At 41.9% G+C, this 22812-nt stretch overlaps 1 protein-coding gene across 7 annotated transcripts in view; it reads left to right on the forward strand.

The window, feature by feature from the left end:
• Positions 1–22812, forward strand: part of LOC109398792 (uncharacterized) — a 330728-nt gene that overhangs the window by 265086 nt on the left and 42830 nt on the right. For all 7 annotated transcript variants that reach the window (XM_062856511.1, XM_062856512.1, XM_062856513.1 and 4 more), the window contains one exon: positions 22662–22710. In XM_062856511.1, coding sequence (XP_062712495.1) covers positions 22662–22710 — 49 coding nt within the window. The remainder of the gene's footprint in view (positions 1–22661; positions 22711–22812) is intronic.

Here is a 22812-nt window from a genome sequence, read left to right on the forward strand (position 1 = left end):
GGATCTTCGCTGTTCCGAAGCCTTCATATGAAGTGGAGATTATTTCCTGGACTGGAAAACTACCGCTTGCCGCCGCGAGCTTGGCCTTATCCGCTACTAAGTTCCCGTTATCGGGAGGGATGCGGTATGGGTCCGATAATAGGGGGATGTCTGAGACTAACTGCCACAGCAACTGTTTTGCAGCTTCACAGTGATTCATGTTCAGCTGTGTAACCTGCATTATCGTCGGTTAGTTCGACCATCTCGCATGCCTGGACATTTAGGCCCGTCCGTCACGTTACCCTTGTTCGTCGTGCAAATCAGACATTTTGGAGCCAAGTTACACTCCCTGGCGATGTGTGCTTCCACTCCGCACTTCTTGCAGAGTTTGCTGCTGTCGGGGCCTTTACACGCCCACGACTTGTGTCCTTGCTCGAAGCACTTGAAACACGCCACTGGAGGCGCGTACATGCTAAGTGGACATGCTGACCAGCCTACTATGATCTTGCCGACTGCAATCGCCTTGTTCACCTCCCCTGCGGGAAGCTTGATCGTGGCGATGTGCGAGCCTGCCGGACCCTTTCGCAGGTAGTTCGATGCACTTGGTGCATCTACCCCGAACTGCTGCTTAAGTGCGGCTGCGAGCTTCCGCCTTGTAGGAGGTGCCGTTTTGGCTGCCTCCTTCTTCAGCACTACCATCATCTCTCCAGTCCTGGTGCGCCTTTTACATCCGCGCCCAGCGGTACAAAACGATTTTCGCCTCGCATGGCCCTCAGCACCTCGGCGTATGTATCCGCTTCAGCTTGGAGACCAGCGCGTCGCTCCGTTCGCAACTGACTTGGGAGCCTGGTTGCTCGCACTGGTCGTCCCCTTCTTCTTCTTTGGCTTTCCGCCCGCCTCTGCCAGACGCTTATTGGGCCGCGTCTCCTCGGCAGCATCTCGAGCCGTAGGGCGATTTGACCTCTCCACTACGGCTGCGGCGAGCCGCATGGTTTCGTGCTGCATCATCGCGTTGCCAGCAAAGAGGAAGCTTTGCGTTTGTGTGGACCGCTCCTCCCTGCTCGCATCAGCCGCACTCCGCTCTTCGACCAGGAGGTCATACTCCTTTTTGGTCAGAGCCAGCGATTGGCGAAGCTTCAGCAGGCCTTTGCTGATGGTAGTCCGCCCGTTCGTGTTGCCGATCAGCTCGTCCAGCTATTCGACAACTACCAACATCTTTGGTAGTCCGCTCCTGTGGCGGTTCAGCGCCCGTATGAGGTCCGCGTCGGGCTTCTGCGCTTCCTCGACCGGTGCTGCATCGCCTCGTGATCCTCCTGTCGAACCTTCTGCCATCTGCTCGCCATCTCCGCCTTCACTAAGAAAAATTTGCCAGCTTCGGTAATATTTTACCGAAATCTTAATTGTTAAGTTTGTTCTACCGGAACAATTCGGTAAAGTTAGTAACTTTTACCGAACTTCGTCAGAGTTTGTCAGATAAATGATAACATTTTACCGAATGTTGGTAATTTTTTACAGAACTTCGGTAAAAATCCATTACCGATCGCTCAGCATTTCGGTAAAAAATACCGAACGCGATTAGCTGTGGTTGCCGACAAATCATTCTAGATGCTAGTCTCAATCGTCATACTCCATGAACCATCAATAGGCTCGGATGATCTTCTCGTATTTCCCGGAAAAATCCAAAGAGAAAATCGATCATTGTAGATACGCCTGTATGATACTAAACGCGAGATCTTGTTATGTGCTGGTCGGGCGATGGCCATCGTTACTTTGATCAGTATTGTCAATGGTCAGATTTCCAGGAAAGTTGTTTTCGTACATGATTCTATAGCTCTTTGCAGTCCATTCCTACTATTCATGCTGCTTTGAAGTCGATGAACAGATGTTTCACAGCGTTTCTGGAAGATTTTCTGTACGGTGACGATTTGTTCCGACCTCAACGGACCATCGATTAAGCCGGCATGATAACTTCTCTCGAACTTATTCGTTTTAGGTAACAGACGAATAACATTGTGTAAGCGGCATTCAGAACTGTGATAGCTTGGAAGTTCTCACACTACATACATACATACATACATTTATTTGTTCAAGACAAGACATAATCAACAATAGTACGCCACAATACTCGGTTTGTGGCTGCCGCTTTCCATCATCGGTCGCGCCCAATGCTCGCCAAGTCACGCTCCACCTGGTCCGCCCATCGTGCTCTCTGCGCTCCACGCCTCCTTGTGCCAACTGGATCAGTTGCAAACACCAGCTTTGCAGGGTTGTTGTCCGGCATTCTTGCAACTTGCCCTGCCCACTGTATCCTTCCGGCTTTGGCCACCTTCTGGATGCTGGGTTCGCCGTAAAGTGCAGCGAGCTCGTGGTTCATTGTTCTCCGCCACACACCGTTCTCTTGCACACCGCCGAATATCGTTCTTAGCACGCGTCGCTCGAAAACTCCGAGTGCTTGTAGGTCCTCCTCGACCATGGTCCATGTCTCGTGCCCGTAGAGGATCACCGGCCTTATTAGCGTTATGTACATGGTGCATTTGGTGCGTGGGTGAATCTTTTTCGACCGCAGATTCTTCTGGAGTCCGCAGTAGGCCCGACTTCCGCTGATGATGCGCCTCCGAATTTCGCGGCTCACGTTGTTGTCAGCCGTCAGTAAGGATCCGAGGTAGACGAATTCCTCCACCACCTCGAAAGTATCCCCGTCTATAGTAACATTACCACCCAGACGGATCCGGTCATGTTCGGTTCCGTACCAGTATGTACTTTGTTTTTGAGGCATTCACCACCAGTCCGACCTTTGCTGCTTCGCGTTTCAGGCGGGTGTACAGCTCTGCCACCGTTCCAAATGTTCTAGCGATAATGTCCATGTCGTCCGCAAAGCACACAAATTGACCGGATTTTGTGAAAATCTTTCCCCGGCTGTTGAGCCCGGCTCGTCGCATCACACCTTCCAGAGCGATGCTGAAGAGTAGGCTTGAGAGTCCGTCACCTTGTCGCAGTCCCCGTCGAGATTCGAATGAACTGAATAGTTCACCCGAAACCCTTACGCAGTTTTGCACACCGTCCATCGTTGCTTTAATCAGTCTAGTCAGTTTCCCAGGAGAGCCGTTTTCGTCCATGATGCTCCATAGCTCTGCGCGGTCGATACTGTCGTATGCCGCTTTGAAGTCGATGAACAAGTGATGCGTTGGGACCTGGTATTCACGGCATTTTTGGAGGATTTGCCGTAAGGTAAAGAAATGGTGCGTTGTCGACCGGCCGTCGATGAAGCCGGCTTGATAACTTCCCACGAACTCATTCGTTTTAGCTGACAGACGACGGAAGATGATCTGGGATAGCACTTTGTAGGCAGCATTCAAAATAGTGATCGCCCTGAAGTTCTCACATTCCAACTGGTCGCCTTTCTTGTGAATGGGGTAGCTGTCCGGTTTCCCAGATCCTGGCTATCAGCCGATGCAGACAGGTGGCCAACTTTTTCTCCCGAAAGAGGCGGGTCTGATGTTTCCGCTTCTGTTTGTAACGTTCCACGTTCTGTCGAGTCCCTTGCTGCAGCATTACCGTCCTCGCTGCGTTCTTCTCCTTCAAAACCGTTCTGCATTCTTCGTCGAACCATTCGTTCTGTCGATTCGGTTCCACGTACCCGATGGTGCTCTCGACTGCGTCATTGATGGCTGCTTTCACTGTACTCCAGCAGTCCTCTAGAGGGGCCTCATCGAGCTCGCCCTCGTCTGGCAACGCGGCTTCGAGATTGTGCGCGTATGCTGAGGCGACATCCGGTTGCTTCAGTCGCTCTAGGTTGTACCGTGGCGATCGCCGGTACCGTACATTGTTGATGACGGAGAGTTTTGGGCGCAGTTTGACCATCACCAGATAGTGGTCGGAGTCGATGTTGGCGCCACGATAGGTCCTGACGTCGATAATGTCGGAGAAGTGCCGTCCGTCAATCAGAACGTGGTCGATTTGAGATTCCGTCTGCTGTGGTGATCTCCAGGTGTAACGATAAGGGCGGCTGTGTTGGAAAAAGGTGCTACGTATGGCCATATTTTTGCTGAGCTTACCAATCGTGGGTCTGAATTCCTCCTCCTGGCCTACCTGAGCGTTCAAATCTCCTATAATGATCTTGACGTCGTGGCTTGGGCAGCGATCGTACTCGCGTTCGAGCTGCGCGTTAGATGCGTCCTTCTCATCATCAGTACTTCCGGAGTGTGGGCTGTGCACGTTTATTAGGCTGATGTTGAAGAATCGGCCCTTGATCCTGAACCTGCACATTCTTTCGTCGATCGGCCACCAACCGATCACGCGCCTCTGCATATCACCCATCACGATGAAAGCTGTTACCAGCTCGCGTGTGTTGCCGCAGCTCTGGTAGATGGTATGATTTCCTCCAAACGTTCGCACCATGGATCCTGTCCAACACACCTCCTGCAGCGCTACGATGCCGAACCCGCGGTCCTTTAGTAGATCGGCGAGTATGCGGGTGCTCCCAATGAAGTTGAGAGATCGGCAGTTCCACGCACCGAGTTTCCAATCGCAAGTCCTTTTTGTTCGCTGGGGTCGTTTCCGTTGGTCTCGGTTCGTATTATTCTGTTGCTGATTTTCCGCTACAATGGTTTTTTACGGCTGGCTCGTAGGGCCTGACACCAACCCCCTACTTTCCGGAGGACCATAGTGCACAGTTGAGCTTAGAGTTCTTCCCTGGAACTCGGACGTAGATCAGCCGCCCCTAACATGGGGATCAGACGCTGTTGTGAGCCGCATCTCCTGGAGAACAGACGCTGAGGTTTGCCGAAGCAAACCCACCCTTCCCTGTCAGCCTACGACCAAAGTTCCCACCGGGGTTGATTACCCAATCTTCCCTAAGGTTGCTCATAGTTTCCTGGCGGTACCGCGAGGAGGTAGAGATAGGAGTTGCTGGGCAGAGGCTAGTGGATCACAATGGGATCTGAATTGCGCATCGATATTCTGCGCGCGAATGCTGAGGCGACATCCTGCTGCTTCAGTTGCTCTAGAATGTACCTTGGCGGTCTCCGATACAGTACATTATTGAGGACGGAAAGTTTTGGGCGGAGTTTGACCATCATCAGGTATGGGTCGAGGTCGATGGGCGCCTCGATAGCTCCTGTCGTCGGTACTGTCGAAGAACTGCCGTGCATCAGAACGTAGTCGATTTGCAATTCCATCTGTGGTGGTGATCTCCAGAGGTAACGATAAAGGAGGTTATGTTAGAAAAGGTGATACATATGGCCATGTTTTTGGAGGCGGCGAAATCGATGAGTTGTAGGCCGTTTTCGTTCGTCAGCTAACTTTTTGAGGTGAGGTCTGAGACGGCCAAAATTTGATCTACATGGTTTATGAACAGCCCCACATAACCTTCCTTATGATAAAAAATTCAGTTTCTATCGTTTAAGGCTACTTTATGTGTTTACATAATTTCAAAAATTAATTTGCCGTTAAGTTTTCTCCCCAGTTTGCTGAACATCTGCGATAACTCATTAAGGATGAAAAACTATACCCAGGCCCCATTCATTGGTTAAGTGTGCAATTTGATTGATCTAGACAGCAACTACGAATTGTGCGGTCCTCTCATGCTGATTCTCATGCTCATTCCACTTAAAATCTGCGATGGTCGTCGGGACTCCCAACCAACAATCATGAATAATAGTAAAAACTGTAATTTAATGTTTACTGAAAAGCTCCAAAAAGTCGATTGCACACGTAAAACTGTAACAAAAAACATTTGAGTTAGGAAGAGTATAAAATCAGTGGTCGTTTAGAAGAAGTATTTTATCCAACGAAGAATTCACTGTACGGACACTTTTCGATACACTGTACCTACACCGCCCGCCTGCGAGTTGCTTGTCAATTTAAATAAGCATTTGACGACAAGTACTGACTGCGCTGCTCAGCTACGATACGATGGCCGCAGTAGTCGAAGCAACAACAACGATTATTCGAGATGTACTTTGTACGCGAAGACAATTGCAGAGCTCTCAGTTCAGCAGAGGAGGATGCGCTACGAAGCCGGTTTCCAGTTTGCATAGTATGGATGGAGTGGAGAGTCAATCGAATTGATTGTTGTTTGTTTCTTTCACGGTTCTGGATTGATATTGCTACAGCTAGCGTGTGTGGTATTGCTGGAAGAAAACAAAAATAACTTTCTTCGGAAAGGGAGAAGAATTTGCGGAGATGAACTCTGGGAAAATATCCTTATCGCATTGTTTTGGTTCCAGAAGCGTTCCTCAGCGATTATCCCCCTAGAAGCGTTGTTGCTTTTTCTTCTGTGTTCCTTCATACGGAGTTACAATGCAACTATGAATAAACTAAATCTTGGCTAAGTGTTCTAATATGTTCATATTGAACTCGTATATATCATAAATATCGCCGGCTCGATGATACATCGTCAAGGTAGAGGAGGAAGGGGTTTAAAGTGGTAAGACAATGAGTCTACGTAGTTTATGGAATGTAAATATGCTCAACCTGAGATGAACCTGAACACCGGGACCGGTGTTCAGGTAGGTCACACGATCGCCCCATAAACGGATAGTCATGGGTTTGATTCCTAGCCTCGCCACTTGCAATTTTTTGTTCAGTTCCTCTTTCCCCAAGAGCAGCTGAAACTGTCAAGATTTAGCAATGCTAGTTTACAGCTGTTTGCAGAACTGATGTTGATTTACTACGCATAAACATTTCCAATGCTCATGCAGCCCAAACCGAGTGAAGCACTAAACCAGTCAGATATCCGTCATACTACTGCATCGCAATTACCATCGCCAAGAAATTCGTCCCTTTCCTCCAGCGAAGGTCACCCCAGAACGCAAATTGCAAGCCGATGGATGTGGACTTTGGCTACGAATTAGCATCATTCCGTTCACACACCGCACCGTCTCGGTGGTGTCTCGGTGTATATAGTGTTATCTCGCCCACGATGACGCCGCCGCCGCCACCACCAATCGACGTACTTTGCTTGCGTTGTTACCAGGCGAATTTATTTTACTTTTATCACCCAAAATAATAATAAAGAAGCACAACTTCGAAGCGAGAGATAGATTTACCCGCGAGCGGGGAGGGCGGTGAATAATAGCGTAAGCCATTCCTCGTGACTACGTATCTGGGGCATTGGTAAACGCGAAAATTGTTTTAAAAAAAATGAAGACTAACTTTTCACCGACGCGGCTAAGCCAGCGATAAGGCTAGCACCTCTTGGGAGGTGGTAATTATTTTTATCAGTACACAAACGTGGCGCTTGGGCGCTGTTGATCGCTTCGCGAAAATCCTTCCCGAAATGCTTCAAGGGCAACCAGATTACCATCGTCAGAGCAGAGCTACCTTGCTACCTTGTGAGCACACACATGTGTGAATGGTCCGGATCTCTTCCGCTCTTGCGGTTTACTGTTGCGACCTAAACGAGCACGCGAATTCCATCACGATCGAAATCCCCGGTAAAAGGAAAGGAATGCCGCCGAAGAGAACTTGCGTGTTCAAGACTTTGACACGGGGCTAGCCCGATGACCTTGATCTCGCCTTGCCACATGACGGTGCGAAATTAAAGTGGTTGATTTTTGCAGAAGTGGAGTCTACATCGCGTCTAGACGCTCTGCGCTAGATCAACACTGACCTTTGTGCGTTTTGCGTGGCAGCTACCTTCTAATATGCTGTTTATGATACTGGAAAATAAGATGATGTAATTCATTCAATTACAACAAAAATGTTATTTAACAGAATTGAATTCTGTGCTGAGTTCTTTGAGAATTTTTGGTTGTTTGTTGACTGGCAACTGAAAGAATTTCAAACATCGATAGTTCACCACAGATTTTTTACCAAACAACTTCGTCATCGTCGAACTCTTGTCACCACAACAGATCATCTTGTGCAGCAGTAGTGTCCTCATCATAACACCGCCCACACGAAGTCCCACCGAAAGTCGCTCATTAATTATTCTCCCGTAGGAATTTGCCGTAATCGCAAACAAACCCGGGAACTTCGTCGTGCGAATGTTGTTTGTTGTTGTCATCTGCCGGGTGAGATAATCACCCGCCCGGCAAGCGCGGGACCCGGGCGATAGCCGATGGCGATGATGATGCGGTTTGCATGTATAAAAAGAATCGAACAGGACCGACAGCGACAACGACTCTTCTCCGCGGGCCTCTCCTGCTTGGTTTTTGTATTTTGTATACCAAGCCAAACCAAACCAAGCCGCCGCAAGTCGGTCGCTTAAACACACAAAACAGTGAGTCGACACACCGCCGAACCAGACGGGCGGTATTTATTTTTATATAAAAAAAAAATTGGTCTGTGTATACCATCCTCTAATATGGGCGGGTTGTTGTTTTCGAGCCAAATGACTTTCTTTTATCTCCCGTATGGGGAGATCTTCCGTTTTGTTCCCAAATTTTATTAGTGTGGAAATCAATAACTTTTCTATTATACAAATCATGCCAAAAATTTAGTTGGAAACCGGAATCTTTGATTCATGCCTCTGATATAAAAAATTTGAACGTAAACATTTACAATGCGAGATAATAATAGGAACATTGACCCTACTATCTACCATTCCTGGTTTGTGATGGTAGCAAAAAATACGGATTCTGTCATCATTTCGCAGTGTTGGGTTTTGTTTTGTGTTCCCTTTTGTTTCCTTATATTATTTATTTTGAGGCGTCATTCATAAACTACCTAATACGTGGAAAGTAAAAGTTGCATACGCTTTAGGGATATAGTACCGGTAGTACGGTACCGAAAATACCGGTATTACCGACCAATTTTTGGTACCGAAATACCGGTACTAACTGAACCTTGGTACCGGTACTTTCTGTACCATAAAATCTATCCTGAAGTGCTGAAATCTAGTCATTGGTAAAGCACATACGCAATGGAAATAAAGTATTGTCGCTGCAGCACTAACCTGCAATTCGCTGGACAGTCCAGCGACGCGACAATTTCCAGCGACGTCAATTGAACTGTCATTGCAGTCCTGACGTTTTGCCACCAACCATCATTGTTTACCTCCAGTTGAAGCTGGCTACCGTTCTACCATTTCAATCTGAAACGATTTTTCCTTTTTTATATAAGTTGATTCACATTCCTTCAATGCTTCTTAATAACATTTGAATATAATAAAGCCACCAAAACGACATATTCAATTCAGCATCAATCCACCGTGGCATCGAAGGCGGACAAACGGACATCCCAACAGTCATAATCTTCCGATCGTCACCGACTCGATTGCGCAAAAATGTGTTTAATTTCGTGCAAAACCATCCGGAATTGACCGGCAAAGGCCTTTGTGGGGCAAAGAGTTCATCTGGAATGTGATTATGGGAAAAATCGTGATCAGCTCCTTAAAACGATCTTTTCCATGACCAAATACAATAAGCATCACATCGGGTCGTCGGGGGTGGGAAATTCGTCGTAGAAGTAAATAACAATCACGGTGTGTTAGCCGGTAATGTTGTCTTGGTCCATGTCGAAGATACTTCAAACTTTTAATAAAATTTCGCATTTTTAGTTATTCTATAATGCTTTTTTTTATTTATCACCTTAAATAATGGATTTTTGATAGTTGAGTTTCAACTTATACCAAAATATTCATTTATTAGTTTCAAATTTTTTGAGAAGTTTTGTCACTTTGTGAATCAAGACTACACTGGATGAATGTATCATGAACTTCGCTGGTGATTTGTGAGCAGTCCAGCGACACGTCGCTTCCAATTTTTTTCTGCAGGCACAATAAACCATTTCAAACAAAGCAAAGCTTGGGTCATTTATTATCTGGACGCAAGAAACCGTAACTTAATATTTTATGGAAATAAAACTCAAAATTTAGGTTATTTATGGTACCGTCGTTGGGGGTGAGAATGGGTCAAAAAAGGATACTCAAAGATTGTTTGTTAAATAACAAATGCAATTAAAGTCGGAATAACTTTTTATTTGGTGTGTATACTCTTCTATGTGGTAATGAAAGTTTAGCAAGAAAGTATCACATTATATGAATTACTTACTAAACTACAAATGATTGAAAATTGACCCAATCTCACCCCTTAGAGGGGGTGAGAATGGGCCAAAAAAGTATTCGAAGTCACCTATCTAAGAATATAAGTTAATTTTATTGATCATATCTAGTAAATCTATTAAAAATACAATGTAACCATGACGAATAAAAATTTAGGTAATTTTAAAAGATGATAAATCCACCTAAAAGGGCTAATACAACCGAAAAAATGGCTGAAATTTGATAAAATAACGGTTGTATGTTGTATCGCCATTTTTAGCCACCATAATCATCCTCATTTAAAGTTTCAACCTCCAAGAGAGGAGGGAGGAAGATTACAATGAGGGAGGGACGCATTGAAAGATTGATTTAAAAAAAAAATGATATTTTTAGTATACTGCATAAGAAATGTTTAACCAAGCCCTTCGTTATAAACTCTTATGTACATGATCATTGGCCTCTCAAGATAGAGGGTCGTTCAAATATTATGTTATACATCATTTCAAATTATTTGACCCTCTCTCGCAATAACATTTAAATGAATATGCAGTACACTAAAGGCTAGATGATGATTAGAGGAGCTGTCCAAACGCATGGGTGTATTTTTATAAATGATTTGAGGCACTAAACGTATGAACACACTCGCTTGACGCTTCTTCGAAATATTTTCGAAAAAAAAGCGTGCTTTTATGAAGATACGGTAAACATGGCACCACTTTAAAGTCAAATGGGGACTGGATAACAAGTTGAATTTTTAGTTAAGGTTATGTGCAGTCGATAACTTGCTTGACCCAAACTCACCCCCATTCTTCATATTTAGGCATAGGGTCGAAAATATTGAATTTTTAAATAAAAAGTGCATTGACAGCCCACTTTTTTCGTTGCATCAACCAGGTAATACCTACAGCTAACTACTTATAAGAAAATTTAAGGTTAGGTGCTTGTGTGGAACATTGCGAAGGAGAAATTTTTTCAGAGTGATTTACTAGTAGTTTCATCACATAAGTTTAGCCACAAATTTAACAAAAAACGATTATTGCTAAACATCTTATTCTGCATCATGACGTGTAAAAACATCTCCTCTTTGAAATAATATAAAGTTTTCAATATAAATTAGCGATACTTGGCGAGTTATTTCAAATTTTATGTTTCTCCGTTTTGATCCAATCTCACCCCCCAGACCCATTGTCACCCCCATCGACGGTACTTTAAAAGAAAAATGGCGTTGAAATTATTCCGACTTGATTTTGAAAAAATCTCAAACCTTTCTTCGAATACCGCTTATCATATCTCTTCCACTATATCTTCATCTCCGTTGCATCCCGAACCACTTCTCCATTCCTCTTCTCCCTTTTTCAACTTCTGCTTGACAATTACCCCAAATTTCTCAATTACGAGGAACTGAGGGCAGTTTTAGAAATGGATGTCCTTTTTCATGAAATCCACCCCGTTGCCTCAATACCACTGCAGCAATTCGCCACTGTAGTGGCAACTTATCAAATTAGGCCAAAACTTTACAGGTGCATTGTAAGCTATAATGAATGGAAGTACACAGTTTTTCAGGCATTCCTGCTTGTAAATTTTGGATTCTTCGGTCTTGCTTGTCACGAAAACCTTGGTTTTTTACCCACAGCTGCGAATACCTTACCAAATCAGCAGTTTTTATGCAAATTCATCGGCAAAACAAACTCAAACTTGCTAGATCAGAATCCTTCTCGAAGATGAATTCTCCTGATGGTTCTTTGAGTGGCATTATTTTTTTGTCGACATCATTATCCGACTGCCCAGGGTTTGCTATAAATGTTCTCAACAATATTAATGTTAATCACCACATGGCATCAGTAATGCAACAATAATATATTACTGATGCGGTACAACATCTCACAAGTTCATGGAGCATGGTTCTGTAGAGAACTGTTTTCCAAAGCAATTCTAGATCATCCAGAATTTCCACGAGTGCAGAATTTTATATCTACAAGCGTAATTGATGGATATTTTTTCTACATTTTTAATATGGTGTAACATCTTACAGGTCCATGGACCATGGTTCTGCAGAGAAGTTATTTTCAAAGATGATCTAGTGCATCCAAGAACTTCTACGAGTCAAGGCCTCAAGATCTATAAACAAAATCGATCGGTAATTGTTGCATTACTGATGCCATGTACATAACATCCTATAGGTCTATGAAGCATGGTTCTGTAGAGATCTACTATCCAAAAACAATCTAGATCATCCTAGAATTTCTGCAAGTAAAAGCCGTAAGGTCTACAAGTATTAAAATGAAATGTTGTTACATAACTGATGCGGTGAAACATCCTAAAGGTCCTTGGCGCAAGATTCCGTTAACGTGTTCTAGGTCATCCAGATCTTCCGCAAGTAAAGGCCTGAATCTACAAGTGTAATTAATTAATTGCTTTTACATTACTTATACGGTGTAACATCAGGGCCCATATAGCCAAGGCGGTAAACGCACGGGTATTCAGCTTGACCATGCTGAGGGTGACGGGTTCGATTCCCGGTCGGTCCAGGATCTTTTCGTAAGGGAAATTTCCTTGACTTCCTTGGGCATAGAGTATCTTCGTGCCTGCCACACGATATACACATGCAAAATGGTCATTGGCAGAGGAAGCTCTCAGTTAATAACTGTGGAAGTGCTCATAGAACACTAATCTGAGAAGCAGGCTTAGTCCCAGTGAGGACGTTACGCCAAGAAGAGGAGAGAAGAGAGAGGACGGTGTAACATCATACAGATTTATGGAGCACGGTTCTATAGAGAAGGTATTTTCAAATATTTTCTAGGTAATCCAAGATCTTTTCGAGTAAAGGCCTGAAGATCAATAAGCATAATCAATGGAGTTTTGTTGCATTACTGATCTTGTGTAACGTCCTACAGGTCCATGGAAGACAGTTCTGTAGAGTCTTGATTTCCAAGAATGCTTTAGTACTCTTGCGTATATAGAACTTAACAAACAACTATCGACAGTAACATCACGCTTGTAATGTATGTAATAAACGTTATTTTTCAATCACGGATTATCACTGCACGATATGCAGGCATTGGGATTAAAATTGCAAACATTGGCATTATGGTAAACAATTGGACCGCAATTCCAGATGTAGTATTGCAACAATGCATTTGGAGGTTTATTATGCGGGAAACGTTATTTTCGGGCGAGTGATTTATTGGCCGAAAGAAATTCGAGCGTTTATTATTCAGGTATTTGGAATTCGGACGATTGATATTCGAGTTTTGTTTCCAAAGCATCTCTCTTTTGGAGTATAATAGGGTACTTATTGAGTATGTATAATCGATAAAACTAACTTATCAGTCAGCAACATTTATGTTTCGTAGCGACCAAACCCAAACAGAAATTACCCAATCATCTCTCTTTTGAATTCTTTACCAATGCGCAAAAATAAGTCCGAAGTTGACCAAAGTTCATAACTATCGCAGTCGCAGTTGACAACCGGTAAACCTCAAGGATGTTGCATCGCATCAGTAATGAAACAACAATTCATTGATTACGCTTAGAGATCCTAAGGGTTTTTTTCACGGAAGTTCTTGGGAAACATAGAACATCTTTGGAAATTAGTCCATTACACAACAATTCTCCATGGACCTGTAGGATCTTGCACAGCATTAATAATATAAAAAAACCCACATATTACCCTTGTAGATCTTAAGGCCTCTACTCGCGGAAGTTCTTGGAGGACTTGGAATATCTTTGGAGATTTGTTCTCTTCAGCTCTTTTATGATCTTGCACCGTATAAGTAGTGTAACAACAAGGCACCGAATACTCTAGCAAGATGCGATTCACCCCCGGATGAGCTGCAGTGAAACTTTTGGCCCAATCCTTACCCTGTCCATCCCTCAAAATGTGACCTTCTATCCTCAAGCTGCCACGGGTACCCTGGCTTCCACCCATCACTAACAGATATCATTAAAAAGTTATTACTCTGTATAATGTATACTATTAAGTACAAAGACAGATCCTCGGCTCTGTAAAGCGTTATACGCGATTGAGCCCCAAATAAATGAACCAGATAAAAAAAGTAGTGTAACAACAATCCATTGATTATGCTTGTAGATCTTCAGGCTTTTACTCATGGAGTACCTAGAAGATGTTCGGCAATTATTTCTCAACAGAACTGTGTTCCCTGGACCTTTAGGACGCTATACTGTATCAGTAATGTGGCAACAAACCATTGATAACGCTGGTATATGTTCAGGCCTTTACTCATGGAAGTTCTTGGAGGTACTAGATCATCTTTGGAAATTATTTCTCTACAGGACTATGCTCCCTGGACCTGTAGGACGCTACACTATATCAGTAATGTGGCAACACACCATTGATAACATTTGTAGATCTTAAGACCATCCGCATCCAGTACCATTGATAACGTTTGTAGATCTTAAGGCCTTTACTCGCGGAAGTTTTTGGAGGTCCTAGATCATTTTTGGAAATTATTTCTCTAAAGACCTATGCTCCCTGGACCTGTAGGGCGCTACACTGTATTAGTAATGTGATAACAAACCATTGATGACGCTTGTTGATATTCAGGTCCTTACTCGCGGAAGCTCTTGGAGGTCCTAGATCATCTTTGGAAATTATTTCTCTACAGAACTATGCTCCCTGGACCTGTAGGACGCTACACTGTATCAGTAATGTGACAACAAACCATTGATAACGCTCGTAGATCTTCAGATCTTTACTCATGGAAGTTCTTGGAGGACCTAGAACATCTGTGGAAATTAGTTTCTTACAGAAAAATTGTTCATGAACCTGTAGCATCCCGACTAGAAAATTATATCAAGATTATATCATATTGTGTTATGATGTTATAATATTTTTCAATAACTTATTGTGTTATAAACTAGATGCAGGATGATGTTAAAATAACTAAAATTGTAACTAAAACCACACTGGTCTTATCAAGATAATAACCTATTTTGTTACAATCAGATCAAAATTATAACAGAATGTGATATGAATATTAGCTACAGGATTTCAAGTTTCTATCAAAATGTGATACAATTTTGTAACGTTATTGTCCAAATGTCGAAAAATCAAAACTAAATTATATTACAATGAGTTGTCAAACAACATTTATAACATAATGTGTTATAATTGAGTTATAGTATTTGAAAATCACCAAGGATGTTGAACATGATTATATCACAATGAGTTATAAATATCATGGTTTGTTATAATTATGTTATGTTTTTGTTAGAATTTTCTAGTCGGGATGTTACAACATATTAGAAATGTAATAACAATCCATTGATTACGCTTGTAGATCTTAAGACCTTAACTCGCGGAAGTTCATGGAAGACCTAGCATATCTTAAGAAATGAATACTCTTCAGTACAATGCTCAATGGACCTCTGTGATGTTACAATGTATCGGTTATGTAGCAAGAAACCGTTGGCTATGTTTGTAGTTCTTGTGGCCTTTACTCGCGGAAGTTCTTGGAGATCAAAATTGGAGGTCAAGTTTGAATATTATTTATTTACAGAACAATTCTCCGTAGACCTGTAGGATGTTGAACAGTATCAGTGATGTAACAACAATCAATCAATCGATTGACGCTCGTAGATATTAAAGCCTTTACTCGCGAAAGTTCCTGGGTGTCCTGGAACATCTTTCTCTACACCACCATGCTTCGTGGACCTGTAGGGTGTTGACAGTCTCCTTGATTCTTCATTTTGTCCGTCTACATAACTTAACACCCCTTAACACCCCAAAATATCCTTTGCGATCTTCCTTTGAAACAGTATACACTCTGCTCCCCATAACCCATCCCTTGTCCCCTTCCCCACTTCCCCCCTAAATTCAACCCCCCCCCCCCCTTTCTTATTAACTCTCTAAAACAAACCTCGAATATCTGAAGGTAAGGACATTTCAAATACAGATTTCCCTCAATTTTTCTTTACACGGATTCCCGAATTAGCATGGTATTTTTTTACACGATTTCGCAAATTAACACGGTTTTTACACGGTTTCGCGAATTAACACGGTTTTTTTACACGGGTTTTTTTTTACACGGGACGTATCCCCCGTGTAAAAAAAGACCTTAGTGTATATACAGCCGTTTCTATGTTGGGGTCACATATGACCCCTCCGGCTCCAAAAGGTTAAGAGTAGTTTGTTCCACTCTTGTATAGCAAAAATGTTTCTTGGGCTGGGAACCACCGAAAACGATCCTGTTACACTTTTAAAATCCGTCTAAAATAATCTGAAACTCTCTTCAAAACCCCAGGACCCCCTGAAGCACCCATGAGACCCCCTGGTGCCCTCCAGACCTAGCCTTTTACCCTTGGTATCCTCTGAAATGCATCTGAAACCCTGTAAGGCTTGCTTAAACTTCCCCAGCGTCTGTTGAAGCGCCCCTGATGTCCCTTGGAACCACCTGCACCACCTAAAAAACCCCTGATACACCCTGAAGCGTCCCTGAGACTCCCTGGAACACCCTGAATCTCCCTGAGAGGACCCTTTAAACGCCCCTGAAGCCTCCTCATACCCCCTGGGACTTTCTTGAAAGGCTCCTTCAATCTTCTCATACTCTGCTGAAACCCCTTCGGGCACCCTAAAGCGCCCCTTCAATCTCCTTTTGCTCTCCCCTTCAAACTCACCCTGGCCGCGATTGTCATGTCATGATTAAAGGGTGATACGGTCAAAATTTGGTCACACAATTTGTTTCATAACTTGAGACTGCGTGCACCAAAACAGCTGATTTTTGGACCAGTAATGGTACATTATATGTAGCTTATACCATAAAATTTTCATCAAAATCGGTTCAGTATTTGCGGAGATATTGTGAATCCTGAAAACTGCAATTTGAAAATTTTGTACATAGAGGATTAAAAACTAAGAACACATTTTTACTCTTTTATTTATAGAGCCAGAAATACTGAACCAATTTCAATGAAAATTTTTCTGTGTGTAAAGTATACATATCAAAATGTTGTGTAAAAATTTCATTCAATTTGATCCAGCCGTTACAAAGTTATATTTGTTTAGATGGTCAAACTTTGCCAATTTTTTTCAAGTCAATTAAAAATTTGGTCACACAATTTTTTTCATTACTTCAGATTTCGTACACCAAAACAGCTGATTTTTGGATCAGTAATGGTACATTATATATAGCTTGTACCATAAAATTTTCATCAAAATCGGTCTAGTATTTGCGGAGATACTTTTGAACCCTGAGATCTGCAATTTTAAAATTGAGTGCAAAAAGTATTCACACATTTTTACTGTTTTATTTATAGAGCCAGAGATACTTAACCGATTTCAATGAAAATTTTTCTGTATGTGAAGTATGCATATCAAAATCTTATGTAAAAATTTCATTCAATTTGATCCAGCCGTTACAAAGTTATGTTTGCTTAAGTGGCACCCGATCAGTTTTTTTCATATTCAAACTGCTACAACTTTGAAAGTATTCATACAAAATGGCTCAAAATTTTACTAAGAACATATTCTCATAAAAGTACTATACTGTAAAATTTTGATAAAAATCGGAGCAGTATTGGTAGTTCTATAATCAAAATTGTGCTTTACTGACCTTAAATTTCCGAAAATTTACTATGGAGCGCCTTTGTACAAAATTTTAAAAAGGTAGGTCGATGGTTTTATCTATATATAAACCAATACTCAATCGATTTTGATGAAAATTTTATGGTATAAGCTACATATAATGTAGCATTACTGGTACAAAAATCAGCTGTTTTGGTGTACGCAGTCTAAAGTTATGAAAAAAATTGTGTGACCAAATTTTGACCGTATCACCCTTTACCATCACTATTAGATTTTATTTTCTTATGTACAATTTTGATTCTCAATAGCTCTATATATGCAGGACAAAAAATGATGCATAAATTAACATTGCACAAAAATAACCTTCATAAAAAGAGGTTTTAGTTCTCGTTGATTTCTCGTTGATTTGAACGCATGTTAGAATGTTTTGGATAATTTAAGGAATTTCCGCATTAATTTGGATTATTTTTATGCAGACTTCACAGATTCTTAGAAGAATCATCTGTTTTTCTGTTTTTTTTTCGAAATTTGTAAGAGGAATTGTGACTGAATTCCTAGCAAAATTTCATAAATGTGTTACCTGGAAGAGCTGAAAAAATTCCAGAAAAAAACAATTGGATTTCTAATTGTAGTCAGAATGCAACTATTCCTGAGTAGGTAAAAAATCTAACGAAAAACATGTTCAGTTATTGCTAATTGAATTACTGAAGAGCAAAAACTGTCATAATAAAAATGCTGATACACTGCCGATAGGGTAGAATGATTGTATCATTCCGTGTATGATCAAGATGATAGCTCGAAAAGGCGGTTAAGCACGTTGTATCATGTTTTTTTTTTTATTAGGGTGATATTGATTAAGGTACACCGGGACAAGATGAAACGGGTGGGGCAAGATGAAACGCGAAGTTTTGAAATAGATTTCAATACAATTTGGAGATTTATCTTTCGCTAAAAGATTGTTTGAAATAAAGACTATGGCGTTATGGCAATCAAATTGTTTATTATCATTAGCAAAGATCATATTACCCGCTGGCCCACCCGTTTCAAATTGCCCGGTGTACCTAAGATTGATATACGAGACAAAACATCAAAAATATCAAAGTCTAGTATAAGTCAATAATAGCTCGGTCTTACAAGATCAAAACAACGGCTACGCAGTCTTGGGATTTAAAAAACGGGCTGTTTTATTCACCCGACGTTTCGACACGGGGATAGTGTCTTCCTCAGGGGCAAGACACTATCCCCGTGTCGAAACGTCGGGTGAATAAAACTTCCAATCAAACTTTAAGACTAGTAGAGTAGGCAATACTCCTAAACAATTTCGTGTGGGTCAATAGAGTTTCGTAGCAGTTACCAAAGGAATTCTGCTTAGAGTAACTGTTGACCTGTTTTATATCTGATCCATTGGGAGATTTTTGGAAGAAGCTCAAAAGAAATGTCTGGTGGAACTTTAATTGAAGACTCTTTTTTGATTTCAGGTGATATTTTGGGCAAAATTCCTGGGGAATATTCTGTTAAATTGTTAAAAATAAATCTAACTAAATGTTAGGTTGTTGATTAGGTATTTCAAAATATAAAAAAATATTCCGAAACTCTAAAATTACACATTCTTCTTTGTTGACTGAACAATTTGTTACATGAATTGTTGTACAAAACGATTAGGGGTTTTTAAACTCTGAAAAGTTCCAAATTTCATAACACATGCTTTCATATCAAATTCCTGCAAAAAAATATAACTTCAAGGAAATACTGCTAAGGTAATTGATTGCAGAAATCAGGTCACGCAGTTAAAAAGCCATACTGCTCTGAAGTTATAACTTTGAGTAAAAAGAAGAAAATAATATGTTTTTTGTCACAAACTCATGATCATGATATAATGTGATTTTGGATAGAAAAACTGGAAAGATGTTCCATTAAGGCGCTTGTACCACCTCTATTTTTTATATTTTATGCTCAAACTTGATTGATTGATTTAGCTTTATTGTAAACACTTTTAGCCCTTGGTTAGTTCGTCTCTCGCTCAAACTCGGAGGTTTCTCTTTTTATGTGATTTGAACCTTAAAATGCACTGCACACGAACTTAAATTTTCATCAACTTTTGAAAAAATAAGCCGCAGTCCACTGTATAGATTGTTCCAAAAGTACAAAAAACTATGCAGCTCTGCCATTTAGAAATGAATGCATGAAAAAGTTTTGATTTTCTATTGCAATCTTTGAAAAAATCGGTAGATGAACTTCTCGAAAAAAATCTTGGACTAACTCCTTGAATGTATTCCTATTAACATCTCTGAAGAAATCCCTGTTAGGGTTCCAGGTGAAATTCCTACTCAACTTTAAGTAGAAATTTCTGAAAAGATTTCTGGAGAAATATTTAGGCTCTAGAGCAATTCCTGGAGGAGTCCAAGCAGAAACGGCTTCAGATATTCTAGCGTGAATTTTAGGAGAATGTCTCTAAAAAATCAAGCTAGAAATTCTGGAAGAATTCCAAAAGCAATCACAAAAGAAATTCTTTAAGCAATATTCGCTTATGAATACCACAGGGGGAAATCCTGAAGGAATCCTCAAATGAATTCCAGAGAAATCCATAGAAGAAATAGTTTGATCAATTTCTAGAAAAATAACTGAAGACATAGATTTCAATGATGTATATTGCCCTTTATTGCCATTTAGCAGACTTGCTGGTACATCTCAAACATACTGGAAAAACTTGTTATTAAAAATGTTGATAACTGACAAATTGAGAGATGAAATTTGTGAAGAAAAATCGCGTTCGGATGGGACTCAGACCCACGACTCCGTATTCGCTTGACCGTCACTTTAACCAACTAAGCCACAAAACAAGTAACAATTATGCGGAATAGAAAGCCAAAATGACTCCGAAGCCACACCGTGCACACTCCTTTTTCACAACCCCATTTCCCTATCGGCTTAGATGCCAATTCACAACACACTCGCGTTTGTGCGCACTAACTACAAGTGAGTGCGAATTGTTTTATGAAGCCGAAACTTACTCTCGCACTCCGCATACCTAGCCACCCAGCAGTTTGTTTGCTGATGTCTAGTTTAGAAGGCGTCGAGAAGTCGGCACGTTGACTTAGTTGGTTAAAACGCCGGTCTAGCGAATACGGAGACGTGGGATCGAATCCCACTAGCACGCGATTTTTTTTTCACGAATTTCGTCTCTCAATTTGTCAATTAGCAACATTTTCGTGCCTTCTAATTTTTTTCCAGTATCTATAGATTTATTTTGAAGTATTGCTCAGAAATGTCTGGAGGGATTCCCAGTAAAATTTCTGGAAGAATCTCAGCAGGAATTCGTAAAACATTTCTCAGAAGAATACCCCTAGATAAATTCCTAGAATAGTCTACGCAGTAACTCTTGGAAAAACTATTTGAAAAATTCCCCATAGAGTAGTTTCTGTAGAAGTATCTGAAAAAGTTTTGCAGGAATACCAGAAAACATTCTGGAGTAATCCCTGCAAGAGTGTCTGAAGGAAAATTTCAGGCAGTACTACGGGAGAAATGCTTGGACAAATTTTCTACATAATTCAGATAGTTCAGATAGTTTTTTTTTCTGAGATTCTACACACCTCCCACCTTATATTTGATTTCAATTAGTTCCGTGCGATTTCTAGCACGGCATTTCTAAAGCGATTTATTTTGCATTATGTATATATCATCCGACACGCCACAATGTTTCCTATCATTCCACAAACTTCCCGATCGCGCTGTGAGCTTTTAGCATGTCTCAAAACCAGATTTTCCGTTCTTCTTTTCGTTGCTCCACACAACTGCCGGTGATCAAATTCCCGGCTTCGTTGCCGCTGCTACTAGTGGCTATCTGTATGCACATTAATATACATACAGATTCGCCCATTTTACGTTTCCCTTTCGACGCTGTACTCTAATTCTGTAAACAAACATTTACCGAAGTAAATAAATAGGTATACCACTCGCGCAGTAATAAAAAGACGGATGAAAATGAACACTTTTGGAACCCGGCTCGCCGTCTCGCATCCATCCAAGAATTTCATACAGCCATAGCCCCACGGTGTGGTGACCGCGGGACTAACATGAGAGCAGAAAAAATTGGCAAACAACTCGGTGAAGCACAGCAAGCAGCGTACCCTACAGGCCATACGTGATGGTAGTTTCGTTTCCGACGAAGAAGTGTCTGAGAATAATTTGATTTTTGCCCCCGACGGAGATGTTTGATATTTTTGTTTTTGTGACACACAGGATCGAATGAACAACAACCTGAAAGTGATAAAATCAACACGTTAGCATACGTAGTAGTACCATGTGAACGTTCGGTGTGTAATGTGAAGTGCCTCTACACGTGTGAGTTTATTTGGCGAAGATTATGTTCCGACGATTTTCGCTCTTCGATACGTCGCCACCGGCCGCGAGCGTGTCGATATCCAGACCCAAAGTGGTTCCTCCGCTGTTCCACTCCAAATCCGTCAACAGCTCAGTCGTAGTTGCATCCACGCAAGTCAACGGAAATGGGTATGCCGGTGGACATGCCACCACTCCGGAGATTCGAGTCCCACGCAGGACTAGCCCCATCACAATCCGAAACAATCGTAAAGTGGTCACGCAACCCATCCCCAACACCCCATCGCCCAAGGAACCTCAGCCGAAAAATCATCGCTACTCGACCGGTTCCGCACCGAATCCCAGCCTGCTGCAGCAACAGGTTCACGCTGCTCAAGTCTACCTCAGTTCGAATCGCAACAGTTTCGTGCTACATCCGCACGGCAGTGCCAACACCGCTCGAGAGCAGTACAAATCTGCTCGATCCATCAGCAGCCCGGCATCGCCCAGTGCGCTGTCGTCCTCTCTTCCTTGTTCCACCGCTGCCGGATCGAACTACTACCATCCCGGAAGGTCACCCAGTTGGTATGCTCGATTTAGCCACTCGCTACGAAAGAGCCTGTTCCGACAGTCCAGCAGTCCGGTCAATAATAATGTAATTTAAATTTTACATTTCTTCAATTCATCACCATGATAGTTCATCTTGTTCCCATAACTCCCCTGTCCCGAAAGATACCATTCTCCAAAATACCTGTCCAAAGTTTCTCTCACATCATCCCAGTCGTCGTTATTATTAATAGAAGAACCGTTTTTTTTTGCTCTTTTTTTCTATTTCAGCTCCCAGTGGCCGATCCCTTCCTGGAAAAAGTTAGCTTATCCGATTTAGGTAAGTGGTTGCTTGAGACGTTTTTGATATATGTCATTAAATTTACCGAAACGAAAAACGGGTTGAAAAGAGTTTCCAAAAAGGTTCGTGTGTGTGAACAGT

This window comes from Aedes albopictus, chromosome 3 (assembly GCF_035046485.1).
Source record: "Aedes albopictus strain Foshan chromosome 3, AalbF5, whole genome shotgun sequence".
NCBI classification, from domain to species: Eukaryota; Metazoa; Arthropoda; class Insecta; order Diptera; family Culicidae; genus Aedes; species Aedes albopictus.